General features: G+C 41.3%; 1 protein-coding gene across 9 annotated transcripts in view; it reads left to right on the forward strand.

The window, feature by feature from the left end:
• fbn2b (fibrillin 2b) overlaps positions 1-23396 on the forward strand; it is a 145385-nt gene that overhangs the window by 13777 nt on the left and 108212 nt on the right. For all 9 annotated transcript variants that reach the window (XM_058073248.1, XM_058073249.1, XM_058073252.1 and 6 more), the window contains 2 exons: positions 18272-18354; positions 19717-19818. In XM_058073248.1, the coding sequence (XP_057929231.1) occupies positions 18272-18354; positions 19717-19818 (185 nt within the window). The remainder of the gene's footprint in view (positions 1-18271; positions 18355-19716; positions 19819-23396) is intronic.

Consider the following 23396-nt stretch of genomic DNA (forward strand, 5'->3'; position numbering starts at 1 on the left):
CATGCCCAGCGTGGAGGAGCGAGGAGGCCCAGAGACAGACCTATGACATGCTTGACAGGGATCAGTGCCCCCCAAAAGTCTGGACTTTCCTACTGAGACTGCTGCCCCAATGACCCAGGACCCCGATAAGTGAAAGAAAATGGATGGATGGGTGGTTGTCGAAAATGGAGAGCAGGCTGGAGTGATCGACAGGTGGATCGTTTCCAGCGTTGACATTCCAGATCACTGTATCGGACCGTCGTGGTGACAAGAGAGTTGACCGGACGGCAAAGCTCTCAATTTTACATCAACCTATAATCATGACGCCTCCCCGGTGAGGTTTTGTGGGCATGCCCAGCCACTGGGCATACCTATACTGCTGGAGGGATTATGTCTCACAGCTGGCCTGGAAACGCTTCGGTGTCCCCCCACTGTAGGACTTGAGGAGGTGGCCTGAGACCCTGATAAGGATACTTGATATGGAAACAATTGATTTGGTCTTCATAGGTTTTGAACACACAGGCTAGTTTGGGCCATTCATTCTTGTTTCGTTTTTGCATAAGCCTCGGTCACAACTGGTCGTGGTCCTACAGCCAGTCTAAGGGCAAAGGGTACGGGCTGACTTTTGACCTGTAGACTGGCCGCAGACCAGTTCTTTGTCATGCCAAACAAACTCTATGGGTGCTTGAGTTTTTTGTCCATATGACAACTTTTGTATGTTTTGTTGATGTCAAGTTCGGGCAAAATGTGAATTTTTTCGTACGTGGCACACATGTAATCAGTGTGACCAACGCACATTAAAATATTTTGTGTGTCGATATCTTACTCCTTCACGGTCACCAAAACTACACACTCCATGAACAACCCCAAAAATCACACAGCCAAAAAATAGTACGTCCGGTTGCGACCAAGGCTATAAACATTTGTAACCTTGCTGTATCTAGACAAACTTTCGACCATAAACGACTTTCCCACCCACTCTTGTTTCCTGGCAGCGACCCTTTCAACTGCTGTGCTTTCTGGTGCGAGGCCAAGCTCGCCTTATATCAAATTATGCTGCGGAATACTAGCGCATTGTTTTCTCCAAAACAGCACATGTTTGACCTTAGCCGTCTGCCTGGCGTGCTCACATATTTGCTGTATTTACAGCAAATTGACATTTCATGGGAAAGGTTGGGAAAAGCTGCTTTCTATATGTGCCGTGCGGGGATGATGTGGAGGAGCATGACCCACATTCCCACGAGTCTGCTGCTTATACGCTGGAGAAAGTCCTTCACTGCGCACATTTTTGTCCCCAATGTCTTGGCCAGATGAGGAACTCAGATTTGGAGATGCATAGGGCTCGAGTCCAACACTTCATGGGAGGATTTATGAAATCAATACTATCCATCATGCGTGTTTTTAAAGGTGTTGTTTGTTTCAGTCGTCTGTGTAATGATCCACTGAGGTCACCTCACCTCGTCTCAACAGCTGCATCCCCGCCCTCCTTCTCCCCTGTTCTCCACCACAGTCCAATTTGCCCACTTTGCAACCACTCTGTGGAGACGACAACGTCAGTCTGCCATGTATATTTCGCTACTTTGGGGTACAGAAACCCAACAAGGCACATTCTGTTGTCTCCATCAGTTATTGCAATCAGACTCCCATCTACCCCAACACTTGGTGCCAAGCCACGGGAAATGAGGTAGTCCGATCACCCAAAGGGACTATGAAAGGAGGCGTTTGTTTCTCTGTCGTAGGTGCAAAGCAGCAGAAAAAAATGGTGCTGGAGACAGAATATATCGTGCAGACTTGTGTGTTAGTTACCATGTTGGGTAAAAATCAAGGAATATGGATTCCATCCAGGATGGACTAAGGCGGTTGACGGTTTGTCAATTTAAGACCCAAATTATAACTTTAAGCTCAACAGAAAGACTTTGTGTTGCACAGTTCTCAGTCGTCATCTGGGTTCAGTCAGGAACATCTGAGGAGGCTTCCATTGCCACAAATTGAATAATGAACTGACTCTGATAATTCGCATTCTCAGTTTATCGAACAGACTGGCCATAAACCAAGAGGCATTGTACGTTCTTCCCATCATCAAAGAGTGTACTGTGTGTTTTGAGAACAAGGAACAACACAGGCTTGCAGACTTTTTCCGTTCTGGAAACATTGCATTGATTGGGATGAAAGTCCCATGCAACGATTGTTTTGTCGAGTAAATTAAGTGCAGAGATTCCACACCAGAAAAAGTTCAAATGAGGAGTGTTTGACATTAAATGTGGACTTACTGTCAAAAATATTACATTTTTGGTCTGTTGGCGATGTAACCATAATTTGGACTCGGAGCTGCTTTTAGCCAATGGTAAACAAATGAGCTTTATGCTTGTACAGTTCCGACCTCCCAGTCTGGTTTTGGAAAACGTTTTGCCTCGGTTTTCATACATACTCGGTTAGGGGTGTCTTAGAATATCTGAGTATTCAAGGATTCAATTCAGAGGAGTCTAATTCGACTCTCAATCGAACAGTCGAATCATATGAAAATTTCACGAGATGAAGATTTTACTATTGTCTTTGTTATTGTCATAAATAGCCTATTTGTGTTGAAATGATTAGCATAAGGCCTATGCCTAGACAAGATGTCGGCCTGTACACATAGCAAAAAAATGGTTACTCAACGACCACCCTAGCCCAATTCTCGGTTATCAATATTAGTCTGTTTGCCTTACATATCAGATCTCCTTGTAACAGCACAAGGGATCCATGACCCCTCTAGCATTCATTACCGTTCAGTAATCTTTATCCTTAATGATGGTCATGAAGGTTGGGACCAAAAGAAACCGCAAATACCTAAAAACCGACAACTGCCTGTATACTGTTGGGTTTTGGAACTCGATTCCCCAAAGTCAAGTGTATGTGATTCATTCAAGACTCTGCTGTGCGTCCAAATACTTTCATCCAAGACTTGCACCAATCACGGTGGACCTGTCAGTGACAGTGTGTCAGTGTGTGTGGCAGACTGAGGGGTGGTTAGTGTAATGATGGTCATTATGCTGGCCTTGGGCTAACGTGTAGTGTTTATTTGCTGGAGAGAATTCAATATCCCCCAAATCTGTCCCTGGTAGAGTCTGCTAGAGGTCTGATGCTGACTAGCTCTGACTGACTGACTGGCTCCCAAGCACACACTCCTTGGTATCAGTCCATTCACCATAAGAACTCATCACACTCTGGGCTGGCTGGCTGTCATGACGGCTTTAATCGAAGCAGGGTTTTTGCAAGTTGGAAGCGTTTCACATCAACCACCCAAACATCTGATTGTTTAAACGTTCAAGGTGAGGTTTTCCAGAGTTTACTGTATGTGCATGTCAAATCAGTGTTGATGGTAAACCTGGTTGATTACGGCCAATGAAATCCTAGCTGAGAGGAAACCATTCCAGGCTGAGTTGTGTTATTTTGATTCAAGACTCTTATTACATTTTCACTGTTTTGCCTTGGCTTGAAGGAAAAGTGAAAGCATAAGCTGTCTTTATCAAGGGCTGTGCCGGATTCAAAGGGCCGCATTCAAAGGACATGCGATGACCGTTGCAATCTTTCATCGCCACCCATGATGACCCAAGATGCACTGCTCCTGATCACTGAGACGTCTAACACCAAACTTGTGAACATATTATCATGTAGCCAAGAGAGAAGGGTAAGAGTGGGAACACATGACCCAACCAGCGAATCTCCCTAAGTCTAGACCAGGGGTCTCAAACTCAATTTACCTGGGGGCCACTGGAGCTAGGGTCTGGGCAAGGCTGGGCTGCATCAGGTTTCCCCCCCCAAAAAACGCATTTATTAAAAACAGAAAAATATACAAACTTTTCCACTGTTCTCAAATATCTTAATTTTTCTGCACAAAATAAGATGAAAAATAAATAAACAAATCAAGAATAAAGAAAATCAATCGATCAGTAATAAATAAATATAATAATAATAATAAAACGGCAAATAATAAAAACTTAAGAAACCCCATACAGTTGGTGGGTAGACAAATTATTATTTTCAGATTAAAATTAACAAAGCATTATTAGAGCCCTGTAGACATGACAAAACACGACTATAGTCACATTTATACTTTTTTTATTTACAACATATTGCGCAACTGCAGGGTCTTGAGACACATGCTAACTCGCACGCTAGAGAGCTAGCGACCTAAACGGTAGCCTTCAAGTAATTTCCTTCAACTTAAATATCCAAAAACTTACCACTTCCACACGGCTAGGGAGGATAACTATTAACAGTTATTTAACCTTTAACATGAACATTAATCAAACGTAATAATTTTTTCTGGGTACATGATACCATACAGCGTCCATATCAAACTTGCACGGGCCGCACTAACATTAAACTTTCATATCAAGGCGGGGGCCTCAAACTAGTGTCCTGCGGGCCACATTTGGCTGTGTGTTTGAGACCCCTGGTCTAGACCGTCACGTTTAAAGAGCCTTCATGTTGCATTCAGATGTGTCACTGAAGGCGTTGCCTAGGGTGGTCGTGTAGACACGTCCCAGTACCAGAATTCAAACACAGCACGATGTTGCTGTCTACAAAGTCAGCATAACGTGACAATCAAATGCCAAACAAATGAATTCAAGATAATTGCTTTAGTTTGGGGGCAACTTGAGCAAAATTAGTCAATCGCTGTTTGTTCTTAGGGTGGCGTTTTTTTCTCTGAAAGACATGGAGCTTCAAGCCACATTGTCAAGAAGTTAATGGTTGCATCCCAGCAGATCTCAGCAAAATAACCAAAACTAACCTTTGACATCGAAGTTGTAGCCGGCAATCGGGTTTGCAATACTATTTTAAGATTATTGTAAACCTTTCTCTTCAAAACTTCAATCAAAATCAGGAATGTACGATAATTATTGGACCTATATGAGGGAGTTTGGATGCCATTAAAAATCGCACAGATAATCCTTTCGTTCATTCATTTTCTACCGCTTATCTTCACAAGGGTTGCGGGGGTGCTGGAGCCTATCCCAGCTGTCTTCGGGCGAGAAGCGGGATACACCCTGGACTGGTGGCCAGCCAATCACAGGGCACATATAGACAAACAACCATTCACACTCACATTCATACCTATGGACAATTTGGAGTGGCCAATTAACCTAGCATGTTTTTGGAATGTGGGAGGAAACCGGAGTACCCGGAGAAAACATGCAAACTCCACACAGAGATGGCCGAGGGTGGAATTGAACTCGGGGATCTGCTAGCTATGAAGCTTGCGCGCTAAACCACTCGACCGCCGTGCAGCGCACAGATTTTTTTTTTTTTTTTTAATTATCTAATGATTACCAGTCCTGTGCAGGTGGGCAAATCAAGTGCTCCTTTTTCTTTCCTGCCTGTGATGTTAACTGCCTGTCCTAACTTCCTCTGAGCTCACTTGTAAACAATCAGTTTAAGAGAAAGACATTTGGCACACTTGTTGTACCAAATGTTCCGCAATGAGAGGAAAAGACACCCATCAAGCACACAAAAAATCCCCATCAGCCACCTGAAATGCCAGCAAAGCTATGACGCCTGAGGCTTATTGTGAAAAGTGCAAAAGGTTTGCCAGAGACCTCCATGGTGTCACACAGGCTGCTCAGAGCATGTGTCCGAATAAAGAGCACTTTGCTGGGCCACAGCAGGTGGGTCCCGCCACTCCTTCCCGTTCTCCTGATAGTAATGATGTGCTAGTAATGTCATGTTGTTTGATTAGGACAAATCAAAAGTTACGGTTGGTCAAATCCAAATTTGTTCCCGCAGTCTTTCTTACCTCCAGGTGTGCACAAACTATAAACTAAATCTAAATTTAAAAAGTAGATCTAAAAAAGTTATTATTATCAGTATCTTTTACGGTCATCATAGGTCATCATAGGGAATACATCACAGCACCTCCTGAAAGGCGGGACAATGATATGAAGCAGTGTGGGACGGTGTTTGGGAGAGAGACACCAAAGTGTGATATTTTACATTTGGGTGTTTTTTTTAAAAACCCTTTGCTTTCATTGCAACATTGACACAGCATTTGCCGTGTTTGTTGCATTTCTACTGTATTTTTGCGGTTGGGGACGTAAATGAGGGACATGCATATACTCCATATTTTACTCTCAATGATTTATCGTTCAGACTGTAAACCCAAACCCAAATCCTGTATTCATGCACATTTTGGGGGTCTTATTCAGTAAAAACCTGGAAATTTCGATTTTTTTCTTAGCATTACATCATATTTCTGAATTAGATGTTTAGAGGGCTAGATGCTCTATTATTTTCACAAGTGACAATTTTCTTTCAACCCAATCGGCAGGCAGGAATGACTACCCCATAACTCCAAAGAAAGGTTGGTGAAAACTTGCTGTACGGATTGGTTACTTTTGTACTTTTTTACAAGTTTTGACTATGAAAACAGAAATAAGTGAACTGAAACGAACCAAGTTGCAATGGTGACTGAGTATATTGGCCTCAATCCAGCCATCCGTCCATCCATCCATCCATTCATCCATCTTGTACCGCTTATGCAAAGTCGGATCACAGGGGCAGCAGCCTAAGCAGGGAAGCTCAGACTTTCCTCTCCCCGGCATCTCTTTGGGGAGTGTTGTCATTGTATGGTTGTTTGTCTCTTGAATGGTTGTTAGTCTGTTTGTGATTGGCTGGTGACCAGTCCACAGTATATTTTGCCTCTCGCTCGGGAGAACAAGCGGTATAAAAAGTGGATGGAAGGATGAACTGAAGTGTACTACCTGGTAGTTGCAGGGATGAAGGTTTCCTTCTTTTCATTTATTTCTGGCTGTGAAAATTTCCATGCCCATAAAAATCATCACATAGACCTGAAAGACTTGTTTTAGATTGGTGAGATGATGTCTGACCTTTAGAACATTTCTCTGAACGCACATGTTGGAAAGGACTGAACTCTGATTCAGCAGTCATTTCTCAATCAATGCCGCACAACGGGATGCATTTACAGCTTCAGTTGACCGCAATTACTGTTGGCGCAGACAGAAAAGCTCATAAAAACAGCCACATTTTCCTTTTAATAAGACATTTTTAATCCAGCCAGGTTCATGTTTAACCTTTACCAAGGCTTGCTAGGAGTAGACATCTTGGAACCTTAACAAAGAATGAGGATAATGTCAAAAGTAGCACCGTTATGGTTTGGATGCAGTCTTCTCCAAGAATGTCTGGCGTCCAAGAACATGTGCCTTTTTCTAACACTTCACACAAAGGAGTATTTTATACCCCAAACATACAATACCTGAGTATTTTTAAGGAAAAGCTGGAATTTATATTCAAGATAAGTGGAGGACTGCCAGTTTCCACTTGGATTTCATGTGCATTGAAGACCATTTAAGTATTTATTTGTCTGCATTCTGCACTTATGAGCCATATGTTGGTGAGAAATAAGGATGCTTGGAATCGTGGGTTATTAAAAAACTGTGCTCAGACTTGGCTGACCATGAGAGTGACAAGTTCCATAGACTGACAGAAGTGTAGCCACTAACAGACTCTACAACCACCACCAACCATTCATTGACATTTATACACAAAGTGTGGGCGGCACTATCGGTAAGCTGGGTGAAGAGTCTTGCGAGAGTCAACTGCAGTGACTGGGACGGAGGAAGCTGGAACCAAAACAAAAGATTCTGGATGGCCTGCTTTACCTCCTGAGCCACTGCCACATGTAAGGCCCTCCATATGACAATGACGATAACAAATGACGTGTATTACCAGATATCTCCCAACACAACAGGGCTCGATAATAACGATGTACCGATGGCCCGGGGCAAGTTAAAACAAAATTGGGGCAAGTAAATCCACTTTGGCATGCCATACTGCCAAGAGTTTTTTTAATGCGGTTCTGGTTGGGTTTTGGTAAAACACGGACTGCGTAATTCCGGTGGTAATTTGCAAACCAATCCTTGCAAATCTTGAAATGGACCAATCAGAATCGTTTATTTAGACCGTGGTCCGCATTCCACAGTCCGCGTTTTACCCACACCCGTTCTTGTTTGCGATCAACCAATCAGCGATGGTTTGACTAGGAAAACATCTACCATGGCGTCCCTGCTAACATGGTCTAATTCTTCAACAACTTGTGAAGGAAAACAGCAAAAAGTGATGAACCAGTGCCTCCTAAACAAGTATTTTATTAGCGGCAGCAAATCAAATGATGGCACAGGTGAGTGAATCACATTGCTGTGACAATTTGAAGTGGTCACAATGAAACACCACCGATTAGATCCAATACCAAGTGCTGATCTTGCACAAGCTACAAAATCTAGTGCTTCCATTTCTCTGTGGATTTTTCTCACCTTTGCTTCACAAATTATTGTTTGACCATTGAGCATTTTTTTCTGGATTAAAAACACTTTACTACAGTAAACCTCGGATATATTGGATTCAATTGTTCCCACTGGTTTTGTCCGATATACGTAAGCGAAATCCGTTATATGCGTATACCGGAAAATGTCCGTTTTACGCATATATCGGATTTATATCCGGTATATGCGTAAATCGGATTTTATCCGTTATAAAAAGGCACTTCCTTGACTAAGTTTCCAATGTAACTGGACGCGCAGGCAACGCTGCAAATGCTGCAAATGACATCGTATAGCGGCCTGTCACGATTCGGCGAATCGGAGCGCCATGATGCGGCCATCCGATATATGCGAGGGAAATTTAATGGAAATGCATTGGAACGGGACTGGAGATTTTGTCCGAAATAGGCGAAATCCGTTATAAAAAATCCGATATATGCAATGAATTTTTATTGGAAATGCATTACAGAAAAATCGGTTCTTTTTTTATCTGTCCGTTGTGAGCGCATTTCCGATATATCCGAGTCTGATATATCCGAGGTTTACTGTAGTACACAAATTTGTCTATTCAATAATGTTTCATTGTGGTGCACAACTTCTAAAAGGCAAAGTGCTTAGAAGTCTCTTGACAATCCAGATTTCCATGCAACGTCATGATCTATGTAGGAAAACACAAGAAATGACAATCATTTCATCTTTATTTGAGATTCTCATGTGATGCCATAAAAATTAGATGATATCATTATGGCAGTCTTTTCATTTTTCATGGGGCAAGTTCAGTCAAGTACAGTAAACCTCGGATATATCGGATTCAATGGTTCCCACTGGTTTTGTCCGATATAAGCGAAATCCGTTATATGCGTATACCGGAAAATGTCCGTTTTACGCATATATCGGATTTATATCCGGTATATGCGTAAATCGGATTTTATCCGTTATAAAAAGGCACTTCCTTGACTATGTTTCCAATGTACCTGGACTGGGCAATGAAAAGAGACGTAAGGTAATGAGAATTTAACTTTATTGGACTCTGAGCATAACAAATTGTTAATTAAGCTAGGCCCCGTTACGCCCGTCAGGCCTACGTTATTCCCAATAGTGAGGTTAAGATCTCATTCACTGCTGTGCTAGTATTATTGACGTCACTCACTTTTATATTTGTCCTAAATCTGGAGCCCGGAGAAAGACAATAGCCAGTGACATCAACAAGATTAGCATAACGATGCGGCCATCCGATATATGCCAGGGAAATTTCATGGAAATGCATTGGAACGGGACTGGAGATTTTGTCCGAAATAGGCGAAATCCGTTATAAAAAATCCGATATATGCAATGAATTTTTATTGGAAATGCATTACAGAAAAATCGGTTCTTTTTTATCTGTCTGTTGTGAGCGCATTTCCGATATATCCGAGTCCGATATATCCGAGGTTTACTGTAGTTCTCACCTTAAGGATTCCCCATGGGCAAGTCATTTTTGTTTTTAATGTAGAGTCCTGCACAATATCCTTGAACTTTGAAAGGATGCGTTTGCGTGCGGTGTCTGTTTTGTTCAGTTATAGCAGACACAAATATGCAGCACTGGGGTCATTACACAATCTTATTCCCTTTTTTGGGTGTCCCTAAACCCCCCAAAACAAGCAAAAATATCCCTGATATCCCTGCTATCCCAGTATGAGAAGACTGTAGAGTACGCATTTGATTAACGACATAGCTACAGGTACTTGGATTGAATTAAGTTCTTGAATTGAGGTCTGATTATCACAGTGTACGTTGGTAGTTGTTGGGAAGTGTATACACACACACGATCAATTGAACCCGGAGACCTCTCAACATTGGTTGTGTTGCATGTTTTCGAAGCATTCTTAAATCATCCTCGCTGCCATCTGATAGCAACCCAGGTGTTGCTCCAGGCAGCCGTATATAAGGCTTAACCTGCTTCAAATACCAGGTGATGACTTTTCACCTTTGACCAGGCCACTGACACACATGCACGCATGCAGACAGGGTACACACCTGACCTTAGGGTTTTTGTTGTCTCCATGGAAAAAGACATGGTCTTTGTGCGTTTTCGATACCAAGCCTCTCTAAAAATGCTTTAATCTTTTTAACCTTCGACCCTGAAGATTCACGCTTATAGGGACCGACCCTCATGCTGTGTCAATGTTGCAATTTCTAATTCTGTAACTTCACTACTGTGTTTTTGTGCAATGACAATAAAGGGAGTCTATCTATCTTCACTAGAAATTCACAGGAAGTACATTAATGCATCACAGGAGCAAGGAAAAGTTCACTGAAGAATAACATAAGTTTTAAATGATTTGTTTTTGTTGTATCAGGGAAAATATCACAATTTTGCAGAGCTTCATGAAAATCGCTTGTTCAACGCTGTTAGTCAGCTCGATTTGAAATTTCTCACAAGCTCAGCACATTCTATAAACTTCCACCGTAACTTTAGTTTGATTGGGAGAGTCATTATTATCATTATTTAGTACACCCCTTGAGTGGACTGACATTGCGCGTTTGTCAAATTAGCGCAAGATTGTGTGAAAAACATGGCCACCATCAAGTAAAACATCGGATGGAGTTATATATTTGTCTAATGATGTTACAGTCTGTATTACATGTACTGTACTTATTCCAAAGCATTTTGGCCATCCCCCATTTACAACCAGGTGAAAAAATTCAAACATCCCAAACCATGTACAATTACATTGTGTGATTATACAGTAAACCTCCGATATATCGGACTCGTATATATCGGAAATTCGCTCACAACGGACAGATAAAAAAGAACCAATTTTTCTGTAATGCATTTCCAATAAAAATTCATTGCATATATCGGATTTTTTATAACGGATTTCGCCTATTTCGGACAAAATCTCCAGTCCCGTTCCAATGCATTCCCATTAAATTTCCCTCGCATATATCGGATGGCCGCATCGTGGCGCTCCGATTCGCCGAATCGTGACAGGCCGCTATACGACGTCATTTGCAGCGTCCAGGTACATTGGAAACATAGTCAAGGAAGTGCCTTTAAAATCCGATTTACGCATATACCGAATATAAGTCCGATATATGCGTAAAACGGACATTTTCCGGTATACGCATATAACGGATTTCGCTTATATCGGACAAAACCAGTGGGAACAATTGAATCCGATATATGCGAGGTTTACTGTAATGCGCTCTGCAAAACACCCCCATAAATGTACGTGTTTAATTGAATCAGCATGAAATTTGGCACCCACCTTCAGGGCACTGCCAGACCCATGTGTGTAAAACTTGAAGCAAGATTGATTCATGACAAACATGGCCGCCATCAAGCAAAACGTCTTTGCACGCTCATGGACTGGACTTAGCAAGTAATTATCCATAAGACATTGAGCATTTGTGGAGTGATAATACAACTTTGAGGATATCTGTACTACATGTATGCTAGCACGTCCTCACAGCTAGGGGACCCAAGTTAAATCCATCCTCGGCTATCTCTGTGTGGAGTTTGCATGTTCTTCATTGGCCACTCCAAATTGTCCATAGGTATGAATGTGAGTGTGAATGGTTGCTTGTCTATATGTGCCCTGTGATTGGCTGGCCACCAGTCCAGGGTGCACCCCGCCTCTCGTTCGAAGACAGCTGGGATAGGCTCCAGCACCCCCGCGAGGATAAGCAGTAGAAAATGAATATATGAATGTATGCTAGCATGTATTCTAAAGAAGGGGTCTCAAACACGCAGGACGCTAGTTTAGGCCCCCGCCTTGATATGAAAGTTTAATGTTAGTGTGGCCCGCGCAAATTTGATATGGATGCTGTATGGTATCATGTACCCAGAAAAAAATATTACGTTTGATTAATGTTCATGTTAAAGGTTAAATAACTGTTAATAGTTATCCTCCCTATCCGTGTGGAAGTGGTAAGTTTTTGGCTATTTAAGTTTAAAAGAAATCACTTGAAGGCTACCGTTTAGGTCGCTAGCTCTCTAGTTTGTGAGTTAGCATGTGTCACAAGACAGTGCAGTTGCGCAATATGTTGTAAATAAAAAGAGAATAAATGTGACTATAGTCGTGTTTTGTCATGTCTACAGGGCTCTAATAATGCTTTGTTCATTTTAATCTGAAAAAAATCATTTGTCTACCCACCAACTATATGTGGTTTCTTAAGTTTTTATTATTTGCCGTTTTATTATTATTATTATTATATTTATTTATTCCTGATTGATTGATTTTCTTTATTCTTGATTTGTTTATTTATTTTTCATCTTATTTTTGTGCAGAAAAATCAAAATATTTGAGAACAGTGGAATGTTTTATCAGAGCTTTTCTCGTAGAAAATCGGAACCAAAGCAAAGTTTATTCATTTTCTGTTTTTAATAAATGCTTTTTTTTTTTTTTTTTTTGAAAACCTGATGCGGCCCAGCCTCGCCCAGACCCTAGCTCCAGTGGCCCCCAGGTATAGTGAGTTTGAGACCCCTGTTCTAAAGCATTTTGGGCACCACCCACAGAGGGCGCCACAAATGTTATTTACATTCCTAGTGAGCTTGCCTGAGGTCCAAAGTAAAATGTATAGAAAAGTCTTTGAGCGCTTGTATGTGTCAAATCGGCGCCTTGACTTGGTTTTTTGTTCAGCGCTTCCCCTTTTCCCCTTGGATGAGGTGGCAGCCGTTTTCCTTTTATTGCTATTAATGGCAGTTAACGAGCGATTTACGGGCCGGGAGGCAGCTTCAAAGGTTGCAACGTGGACGCACAAGAGTTAATCTCCTTTAGATTGAGCCCTGAGAACAGTGGGACATTTCAATATTGAGGAAAACCCCCGGGGCTTAAACTTTTTGGTCTGTGTTTCATTGTGTTTGAGTGGAGTCGGCCCTCTTAAAGCGCCGCTAGAGACCAGGCGCTGACCTGCAGCAAAGAGCGGGACGGAGAGGCAGAGGAAGAATAACAAACCAGAACACCTCAGGGTCAGGCGCATATAATCCGTCATATATTAACATCCTCCGCGTTTGTAACTGCGGACGAGACAGAAGAGGGAATAAATCAGCGGCTCATTAAGTGTTGGAATGCTGAAGGCTCAGCGAGGGCATTGCTGAGGTGTTTTTGGACCCTAAAAGCCTGTTTGGTTTGCACCCCAGAAACTCAACCCCTCACCAAGACTCCGCTCCGGCCTCTCCTTTCCGTATCTGTTTTCCACTCCTCCTCCCGCTTCCTCCTCTTCTTAACATAAACGTGTTTTGTTTTCCTTCCCACTCATCCCCCTGTTCCTTCTTCCTTTCCCACCGCCTTGTCTTCCATCCTTGTCGCTTTCTTCACACTTTCCAACGGCCATGTTTCAGCTTTGGCTTCTCTCCCAAACGATCCACTCCTCTTCCTCTGCCCCCCTGCCCCTCAGGTCCTCCTCCTGCCTGTCCACCTGTTTGTCTTACCTTCTGCCACCCCTGTGCCATCTGGTCAAGTGCTTGTATCGACTAGAACCTCCAACCACAGCTGTCATGTCCCTGGTGACTGCCTACGTCTACCGAGGAGGAGAAGAAGGTCATCTGTTTTATTTAGCAGGAAGTTCTTCACCTCAAAGGTCCGATCCTGCTCATTTCAGTTTTTTTTTTTTTTTTAAATGATAGTGGATCCCAGTGGAACACAAAGTGCGGCTCGGGGGCTGTTTGCAGCACATTCCAAAAATAGTATTTAGCAAAAAGTATAATTTTACAAGAATAATGTTATGATATAATGATAACAAAAACATCATTTTTGTAGCATTAAAGTTTAAATATTAAAGAAAAAAAGCCATAATATTTTGAAAAAAGTTATAATATATTCAACAAGAATAAAGTCCAAATATTATGGGAATAAAGTCATATTTATGACAAGAAAATAGAAAAACAACAGAAATAACTACTATTCTATGGAAGTAAAATCACATTTTTATAAGAAGAAATAATGTCATGCAGTTTGAAATGAGTATGAAAGAAAACATATGTAAAAGTAAAATTCTCAGAAAAAATATATATATATAATATTTGGAAAATAAGGTTGAGGAAAAAAGTGAAAGAATTATGGGACTAAATGTAAAATATCATGGGAATAAAATCAGAATATTACCACAAAAACATTTCAAAATATTTACAAATACTAATATTGAAATGAATGTATTGGAATGTGCAGGCAGGCTTTCAGACTGTACCTTCTGATAAACTGACGTATATATTTTCTATATTTCCTATTCCTATATATTTCTTATTTTGACCCAATACTGTATCTTGGAAGGCTTCAGCAAGTGGCATATAAAATAGATGGATGGACTGTATCTTGGAAACTATAGCAAATCTGCACTTCTGACTTATTTTGTCTTTATTAATGATCTAAACCAGGGGTCTCAAACTCAATTTACCTGGGGGCCACTGGAGCTAGGGTCTGGGCAAGGCTGGGCTGCATCAGGTTTTTTAAAAACAGAAAAAAACTTTTTCAGTGCTTTGGTTCCGATTTTCTACAATAAAAGCTCTGATAAAACATTCCAACATTCCAAATATCTTAATTTTTATTTTTCTGCACAAAATAAGATGAAAAATGAATAAACAAACCAAGAATAAAGAAAATCAATCAATCAGTAATAAATAAATATAATAATAATAATAAAAACTTAAGAAACCACATATAGTTGGTGGGTAGACAAATTATTTTTTTCAGATTAAAATGAACAAAGCATTATTAGAGCTCTGTAGACATGACAAAACATGACTATAGTCACATTTATACTCTTTTTATTTACAACATATTGCGCAACTGCACGGTCTTGTGACACATGCTAACTCGCAAACTAGAGAGCTAGCGACCTAAACGGTAGCCTTCAAGTTATTTCCTTTCAACTTAAATAGCCAAAAACTTACCACTTCCACACGGATATGGAGGATAACTATTAACAGTTATTTAACCTTTAACATGAACATGAATCAAACGTAATATTTTTTTCTGGGTACATGATACCATACAGCATCCATATCAAACTTGCGCGGGCCACACTAACATTAAACTTTCATATCAAGGCGGGGGCCTCAAACTAGTGTCCTGCGGGCCACATTTGGCCCGCGGGCCGCGTGTTTGAGACCCCTGATCTAAACCAAGAAACAGTATTTTGCTTTTGTCAGAATGAATTCAAGCGCAATTCACGAAGGATTACTGTACACACAGGTACCTGTATCATATCATTATACTTGCATATTACTTACAGACACATAGCCTACAATGCAGAAGTGTATTGGAAAATATTCTGTCAGAAAAAGTATTGGGTATGCTTGTGCCTCGCTGCATCACAACCTCACAGATAGACATTTTTCATAATAAGTCCAAAATCCCAAAATGTTGTGTGTCTCAGTGACTCGTTCAGACCAGCTGACTCATCTGGAAGCGCTTGTTCAAGGACCTGTGTGGGAACTTCATAAAAAGTTGCCCCTCAGCTCCCATTTACTCAAAGTGCTCACTTTGAGAAGTCCTAAAAGCTGTTGTAAAACGTCTGGGAAAGTCTCCCTTATGATGTCACCTTGATGATGTCGTAACTACTCAGACTTAAGCTCTTCATAAATATTTGATAGAAACACTGCCTTTTATTGGGACCATGGCGTCTGAGCAGGTGGGGAAGGTTTCATCAAATATGAAGACGTCACTTTCTGAACATGGATGATGGAACCACAGCGGCCAGAAACATATCCATATTTATTTTCCTGCACATGTTGTGTTTGGATATTGCACAAAATATCTAATCCAACCTGAATTTCCAGCCATAACCCCTTGTAGGTTGTGACATTTATTTAATTATTGATAAACATGAACAATTTCAATGAAAAACATTATTGGAAAATCTTTCAAATAATTCATTTTATTATTATTTAATAGAGATAAGTTGGATTTGATTGACCCAAAATACATCGCAATACAGTTTAACCTCCAACTAATACATCATTTGTCCAAATTCTCAAATTTTTTTTGACGAAAAATAATGCAAAATCCACAGATTTTTGATCAAGAATGTATACTTAAAAAAGGCTGTAATACAGTAAACCTAGGATATATCAGATTCAATTGTTCCCACTGGTTTTGTCTGATATAAGCGAAATCCGTTATATGCGTATACCGGAAAATGTCCGTTTTACGCATATATGGGATTTATATCCGGTATATGCGTAAATCGGATTTTATCCATTATAAAAAGGCACTTCCTTGACTATGTTTCCAATGTACCTGGACGCGCAGGCAACACTGCAAACGCTGCAAATGACGTCGTATAGCGGCCTGTCACGATTCGGCGAATCGGAGCGCCACGATGCGGCCATCCGATATATGCGAGGGAAATTTCATGGAAATGCATTGGAACGGGACTGGAGATTTTGTCCGAAATAGGCGAAATCCGTTATAAAAAATCCGATATATGCAATGAATTTTTATTGGAAATGCATTACAGAAAAATCGGTTCTTTTTTATCTGTCCGTTGTGAGCGAATTTCCGATATATCCGAGTCCGATATATCCGAGGTTTACTGTAATTTATAAATGTGATAATATTTACACCAGCTGATGCCGGAATGAAATGTGGTAGCTAACCTGCTGACTGTTAGCATGTTAACATCTACTATGATTGTATTAGGTGTCGATATTAGACAATACCTGAAAACATGGTTAAAATGCTAACATACTAATGTTAACATAATAGCAAAGCTAATACAAAACCACTGTCTATGTCGGTTTATTCCTTTGAAAATAGCAGAAAAAAAATCAAATTTGCTAATTTTATCATGCGAGTTAACACACTCGCTGTTAGCATGCTAACACCGTACATATAAACACTAAGTCATTTTACCAGGGAGGTATGCGGACTCTTTGAGCCCCCTCCCGGATGACTGAGCTCCACTTAGGGTGAGTCCAGCTACCCTGGGGAGGAAACTCTTTCAGCCGCTTGTATTTGGTATCTCGTTCTTTCGGTCACGACCCAAAGATCATGACCATAGGTGAGGGTGGAAGCATAGATCCAACGGTAAAATGAGAGCTTTGTTTTCCGGCTTTTTGTAAGATTTTAACTTTAACTTGAATCAATGTTTTATTACTTTTATTGACTTTTTGTTGAATTAAAAAAAAATCTCATAATATTATATTACTCACATAAAATTGCCGCATTTTCCCCCATTTTTACAGTTTTTTTTAAATTTTTTTTTACATTTTCTTGTTTAATTGTATTTTTAGAACGTGCCGAGGGTCAATGAAAAACAGGCTCTAAATAGACCCATAGTCATGAATTACCCCTTTAAGGAAATCCCTGAGGCAAATGACTTACCAAATGAGTTTTTATCCCAACTGACCGGCCTGCGGTCGCTAAAACCTTGGTCAGAGCAAAGAACGCACCACAAACACGAATGACTGCAGATCTGTTCGTCATGATGTGCTTTGAAAACCCTCCAAGGATATCATTACTCCAACCACACAGTTGGAATCTCTGCTCCAGAACTTTGACGTCTGCATCAACACTGGAATGGCTTTTAGGGATGATACATGAGGGGGATTTCTTTACAAAAACTAAGTTTAATAATAATAAAAAGTGCTTCTCTTATTGGCTTAAAAGCCTGTGTGAATGATGCCAATCATTTGTCCATGTGGTTTTGGCGTTTCCCAAGAGGAAAGCTTGTGGCCGAGACCAATCAAACGCTCCATAAGCCGCGATGACTGTTGCATCTGTCAACTGGGAAGACTCAGACCTGGTTTTGCGGGAACAGCCAGACACAAGCTCAGTCCTCCCCATCTTCTTCCTTCGCTGGGAATCCCATCATCCATCAGCTTTGCATCCGTTTGTTTTGTTTACTCTGAAAGCAGAGGCCAAACGGGTCTTGGCCTAGTTTCCAAAATAACTCATAGCGCTGTCTGTTTGTTGAGGGGATTCTTTCAAATATGCTTGATAGGACTGTCTCCTTTCTGACTTTGTTTGCTTTTCCCTTTTGTGCGTCAGGCCCAACGTGTGTGGCTCTCGCTTCCACTCGTACTGCTGTCCTGGCTGGAAGACTCTGCCAGGAGGGAACCAATGTATTGTCCGTAAGTTTCACCATCCTTTGATACTATTGATGCTCCGATTAGTCTGGACGCACCATACACAACCATGCATACAATACAACAACATAGCAGTCTGACTCAAAGTGTCATCCTTGTGAGCACATTTGTTAATACCTTGGAAATATACAAACATGTACCAATACTAGTTTATTCATTCATTCATTTTCTACCGCTTTTTCCTCACGAGGGTTGCGGGGGGTGCTGGAGCCTATCCCAGCTGTCTTTGGGCGAGAGGTGGGGTACACCCTGGACTGGTCGCCAGCCAATCCCAGGGCACATATAGACAAACAACCATTCACACTCATATTCATACCTATGGATAATTTGGAGTGGCCAATTAACCTAACATGTTTTTGTAATGTGGGAGGAAACCGGAGTACCCGGAGAAAACCCACGCATGCACGGGGAGAACATGCAAACTCCACACAGAGATTCGACAGAGATGGGTGGAATTGAACCCTGGTCTGCCAGCTGTGAGGTCTGCGTACTAACTACTAGACCGCCGTGCCGCCCAAAACAAGTTTAAAATGATAAAATCCCACAAACTTTTACGTTTTAAGGCATTGCATCTGAGCAATGCATTCATTGGGGCGCTGCATTGACATCAGCCCCCCTGTAGGCTCTGGGTCCTATGGCTCACTCTGGTGTGCTATGCTTAAAAAAAAAAAAAAAAAAAACATTTGTAAACTCATATTGGTACATGTTTGTATATTTATTTTGAGTGTTAAGCTGCTCTCCGATTAGTTTAATGTTGTTTGTCAAATGAAACGATGAGTCAGACTGTTATATTGAGTAATGATCTGCCATTTTCAAGGGGTTGATAAGCTGTTTTTTTTCATAGCTCATGATTAGCTCTTGTTGAATAAAGAGCTGACTGGTCTAAGGAATCATACGTGCCACAATATGCCATTTTATGACGCGGACATATGCAGCTTACATACCGGTGCGGCTTACATATGTATGTACAAATAAATTTTGTAGGTGTTCAGTGACGGTTTCAGTTTTAAAAACAAAATGTCACTGTGATAAAAAAAGTCATATTTGGAGTCCGAAGACCAGAACCTACTATGTGGATAATGCTAGGTTAGTCTAGCTAGGCAAAGCGTGTAAACAAACATGCAAGAATAGTGCGGTTTGCTGCCGCATGCCGATTGGTCTTTGTGATTGTCTTTGAAAGACATTCACCAGCTGATGCCGATCACGTTTTTTTTTTTTACGAAAATTGGACAATACTAATCGGCGGGCGATCGATGGAGCATCCCTTTTGAATACCCTTTACAATAATGACATTCACCATATGTTGATATTTAAAAAGTCCTACCTTCTTCTCTTTTCACCCAACAGCGATTTGCAGGAACTCCTGTGGCGATGGCTTCTGTTCCAGACCCAACATGTGTACCTGCTCCAATGGACAGCTCTCTTCCAGCTGTGGCGCTGGAGGAGGAGGTTAGTCGACGTCCCATTCATCACAAAATTTTTTTTTAACTCCATCAAACACAAACACCGGGACACCACCAACATTTCTCAATCCAAACAAAAAAATTATCTTTGTTGCCGACCTTTCACACCGTTGTCTTTTCCAGATCAGTCAAAACTGGAACCACTGTGAATGTAAATCTAAGTACAGTAAAGTCTCGTTATATCGATATTCTCTGGAGTCGGAAAAAATATCGAAATAACCGGACTATCGATATATCCGATCCTGCGCCGAACTGCATTAAAAGTCAACATTTATTATTTTCATAACGCACTCTAGCAATAGTGAGTAAATATTCAATAATGCACTTGACATTGTTCTATACCAGGGGTGGGCAAACTACGGGCCGGGGGCCACATCCGGCCCGACAAGTGTTTGAATACGGCCCGCCTGTTCTTTCCAAAGTATTTCATTTAAACTCGACATGCAACCTTGCATCACGGTTTGAGCCAACCTTTTGATGGTGGAAGTAGCTGTTTTATCAATTCAGTTATTTGATGTGGTCTGTTGTTTACAAAATTCATTCATTCATTCATTTTCTACCGTTTATCCTCACTGGGCTCCAAAAATGATTGTTTGTCTATATGTACCCTGTGATTGGCTAGCGACCAGTCCAGGGTGTACCCCGCCTCTCGCCCGAAGACAGCTGTTTACAAAATGCCTCTGAAAAAAGGGACACAAACACATAATAATAAAAATAACAAAAATAATAATAATTCATTCATTTTCTACCGCTTTTTCCACGAGGGTTGCAGGGGATGCTGGAACCTATCCCAGCTGTCTATGGGCGAGAGGCGAGGGTACAACCTGGACTAGTCGCCAGCCAATCACAGGGCACATATAGACAAACAACCATTCACACTCACATTCATACCTATGGACAATTTGGAGTGGCCAATTAACCTAGCATGTTTTTGGAATGTGGAAGGAAACCGGAGTACCCGGAGAAAACCCACGCATGCACGGGGAGAACATGCAAACTCCACACGGAGATGGCCGAGGGTGGAATTGAACCCTGGTCGCCTAGCTGTGAGGTCTGCGCCCTAACCTAATAATAATAATAAATGTAATTTATAACGCACTTTACATCAAATAAATGATCTCAAAGTGCACATATAGCAGATTGTAGCACCCCCCCCCCCCCGGTCAATTTTGTTAAATCAATGCGGCCCGCGACTCAAAAAGTTTGCCCACCCCTGTTCTATACACACACGAGAGAAACCACGAACGCCAGCATGTACATATGAAAAACAGTGATTATTGCAAGCGATAAAAAGATATCTGAATACAACACAATTAAATACATGTATGGAAAATGAAAACAATTGTTCGTGCGGATCTTATCTCTAAAACGCTTCACGAGCTTCACAACTCCAATTTATACCTGCTTTCATCCCTTTTGACGTTTACTAGTATTGTAGATTTACTTATCATATTCATCTTTAAGATACAAGTGTATTGATTTATTTCAAACAACAAGAGATTGCTTCTTTGATCAAGCAATACCGTAAGTTTACTTTCATAATTTATCAGTAAAGCTAGTGCCAAGAATATTGAACACATCTGAAAACACGAAGTCTATTCACTGAATCTTCCCTCTAAATGATACAAATATTTACTCCTTTACTTCAAAAGATTGTTTAATACTTACCTCATATTAGTTACCGTCCGTCGGTGGAAAAGCCGAAACGGTGTTAGCCGAAAATCAAACAATACGCCGTTTACAGATTTCGCTAATGGTGGTATTGAAACCCTTAAGCAAATATCGATTCAGCTTTAAGCTGCTTTTGTATCGATATAAGCAGACCAAATTGGCTGGCGGGAGATGAAAAGGGCATCGTAGTAACCGGATTATCGTAATAACCTGGTATCGTACTAACCGGAACTAATTATATCATAAAAGACTAGAAATTTGCCGGGAAATGAAAATAGTACCGTAATAAGCAGTACTATCGATATAACCGATATCGATATAACGAGACTTTACTGTAGTGGTAGTTTCCTTAAATTAAGATTCCTACATTTCACTGTCCGACCTAGCCTGATGTTGCAAGATTGTGAGTGTAATGTGATGCTAGCGTTGAAGTCGCGAGGATTCTAGTAATGTTAAAACGGTAGGTACGTGGAAATTCCCTTTTCACGCTCGAGTCTGGAACCAATTAACGTGGATAAACTGTGTAGCTACAGTTTTATTTTCCACTCTTTTCCAAAACGTTGTCCCGATGGTGTTTCCCAGGAGTTCCTGTTGTGTATGCGGGGTCACTGCATTGCATGGAATCTCTAGCGAGCACTCGAGGAAGAATTACAGTTGCCTTGACTTATTTGCAGCCCCATAAGGAGGGGTTTATGAAGTCACAATAGCCTTAAGGGGGTTACTGCGAGGTTTAAGTCAAAGTTAAATGAGAAGGGTGTTTGCAAATACTTTAAACCCCACTTTGGGAGCGTGCAAAGTACGTGTGGATGTGCGTATTATATATCAGCCTCGCTGCTTTAGTAGGCCAAAGTCAGCTCATCAGTCACGCCTGAACCCTCCCACCCCCGCCTGCCAGACCCCTCACACATGCTCACGTTGCATGAAGCGCACAAGTAGAGCGGTGCAACATGGTTAAACTAGAAGTCTCAAACTCACCTTACCTGGACGTAGAGCCTGAGTGAGGCTGTGCCGCATCAAGTAATCTATAAAAATGTCTTTTGAGTTTTCCAAAAACTGATCCAATCTTCTCAATCTTTATGATTAACAGTCAGAACATGACATGGTTACCAGAGGCGGAAATGAATTTTCTCCTTCGGGTGGCTAGGCTCTCCTTAGAGATAGCAGGTGAGAAGCATTCTCATCCGGGAGGTGTTCATGGCACGTCTGACAGGTAGGAGGCCTCGGAGAAGACTCAGGACAGAATTTGTCTCTCATTTGGCCTGGGAACGCCTCGGGATCTTCAGTGAACAGCTGGAAGGAATAGCTGGGGAGAGGGACGTCTGGGCTTCCTCAGTTAGGCCGCTGCCCCCACGTCCCGACCTCAATAAGCAGAAGAAGACAGATGGGTGCAGTCGGAACATGAATGGTTCTTCAGAACGTCAGCAGTTCTTGGGAACTTATGCTTCTCTTGCCTGCTGCCAGCATGCCTTGCGGCACTTGTTTTGTAAAATGTTAGTAGTAGTTGCGCTATTTAGCTGTTGCATGTGCTACCACTTTTATGTTGCCACTGAAGTTAGGTCCTGCCTAGTGACAGAAAGCAAGCTGAAGTTCCATCCCTTAAACATACATATAGCGGTGCCTTGATTCGTGTCATTAATCTGTTCCAGAAGGTCCCGCTCAAACCAAAACGGACTCTAACCAAGGAAAGTTTTCCCATAGAACATAATGTAACTCCAATGAATCACCCCATAAATGCTAACACAAAACACATTTTATAGACCCTAATACTAGTTTTACATGCAGAAAATAATACAAAGATACAGTAAACCTCGGATATATCGGATTCAATTGTTCCCACTGGTTTTGTCCGATATAAGAGAAATCCGTTATATGCGTATACCGGAAAATGTCCGT

Source organism: Doryrhamphus excisus, chromosome 5, assembly GCF_030265055.1.
Source record: "Doryrhamphus excisus isolate RoL2022-K1 chromosome 5, RoL_Dexc_1.0, whole genome shotgun sequence".
Taxonomy (NCBI): Eukaryota; Metazoa; Chordata; class Actinopteri; order Syngnathiformes; family Syngnathidae; genus Doryrhamphus; species Doryrhamphus excisus.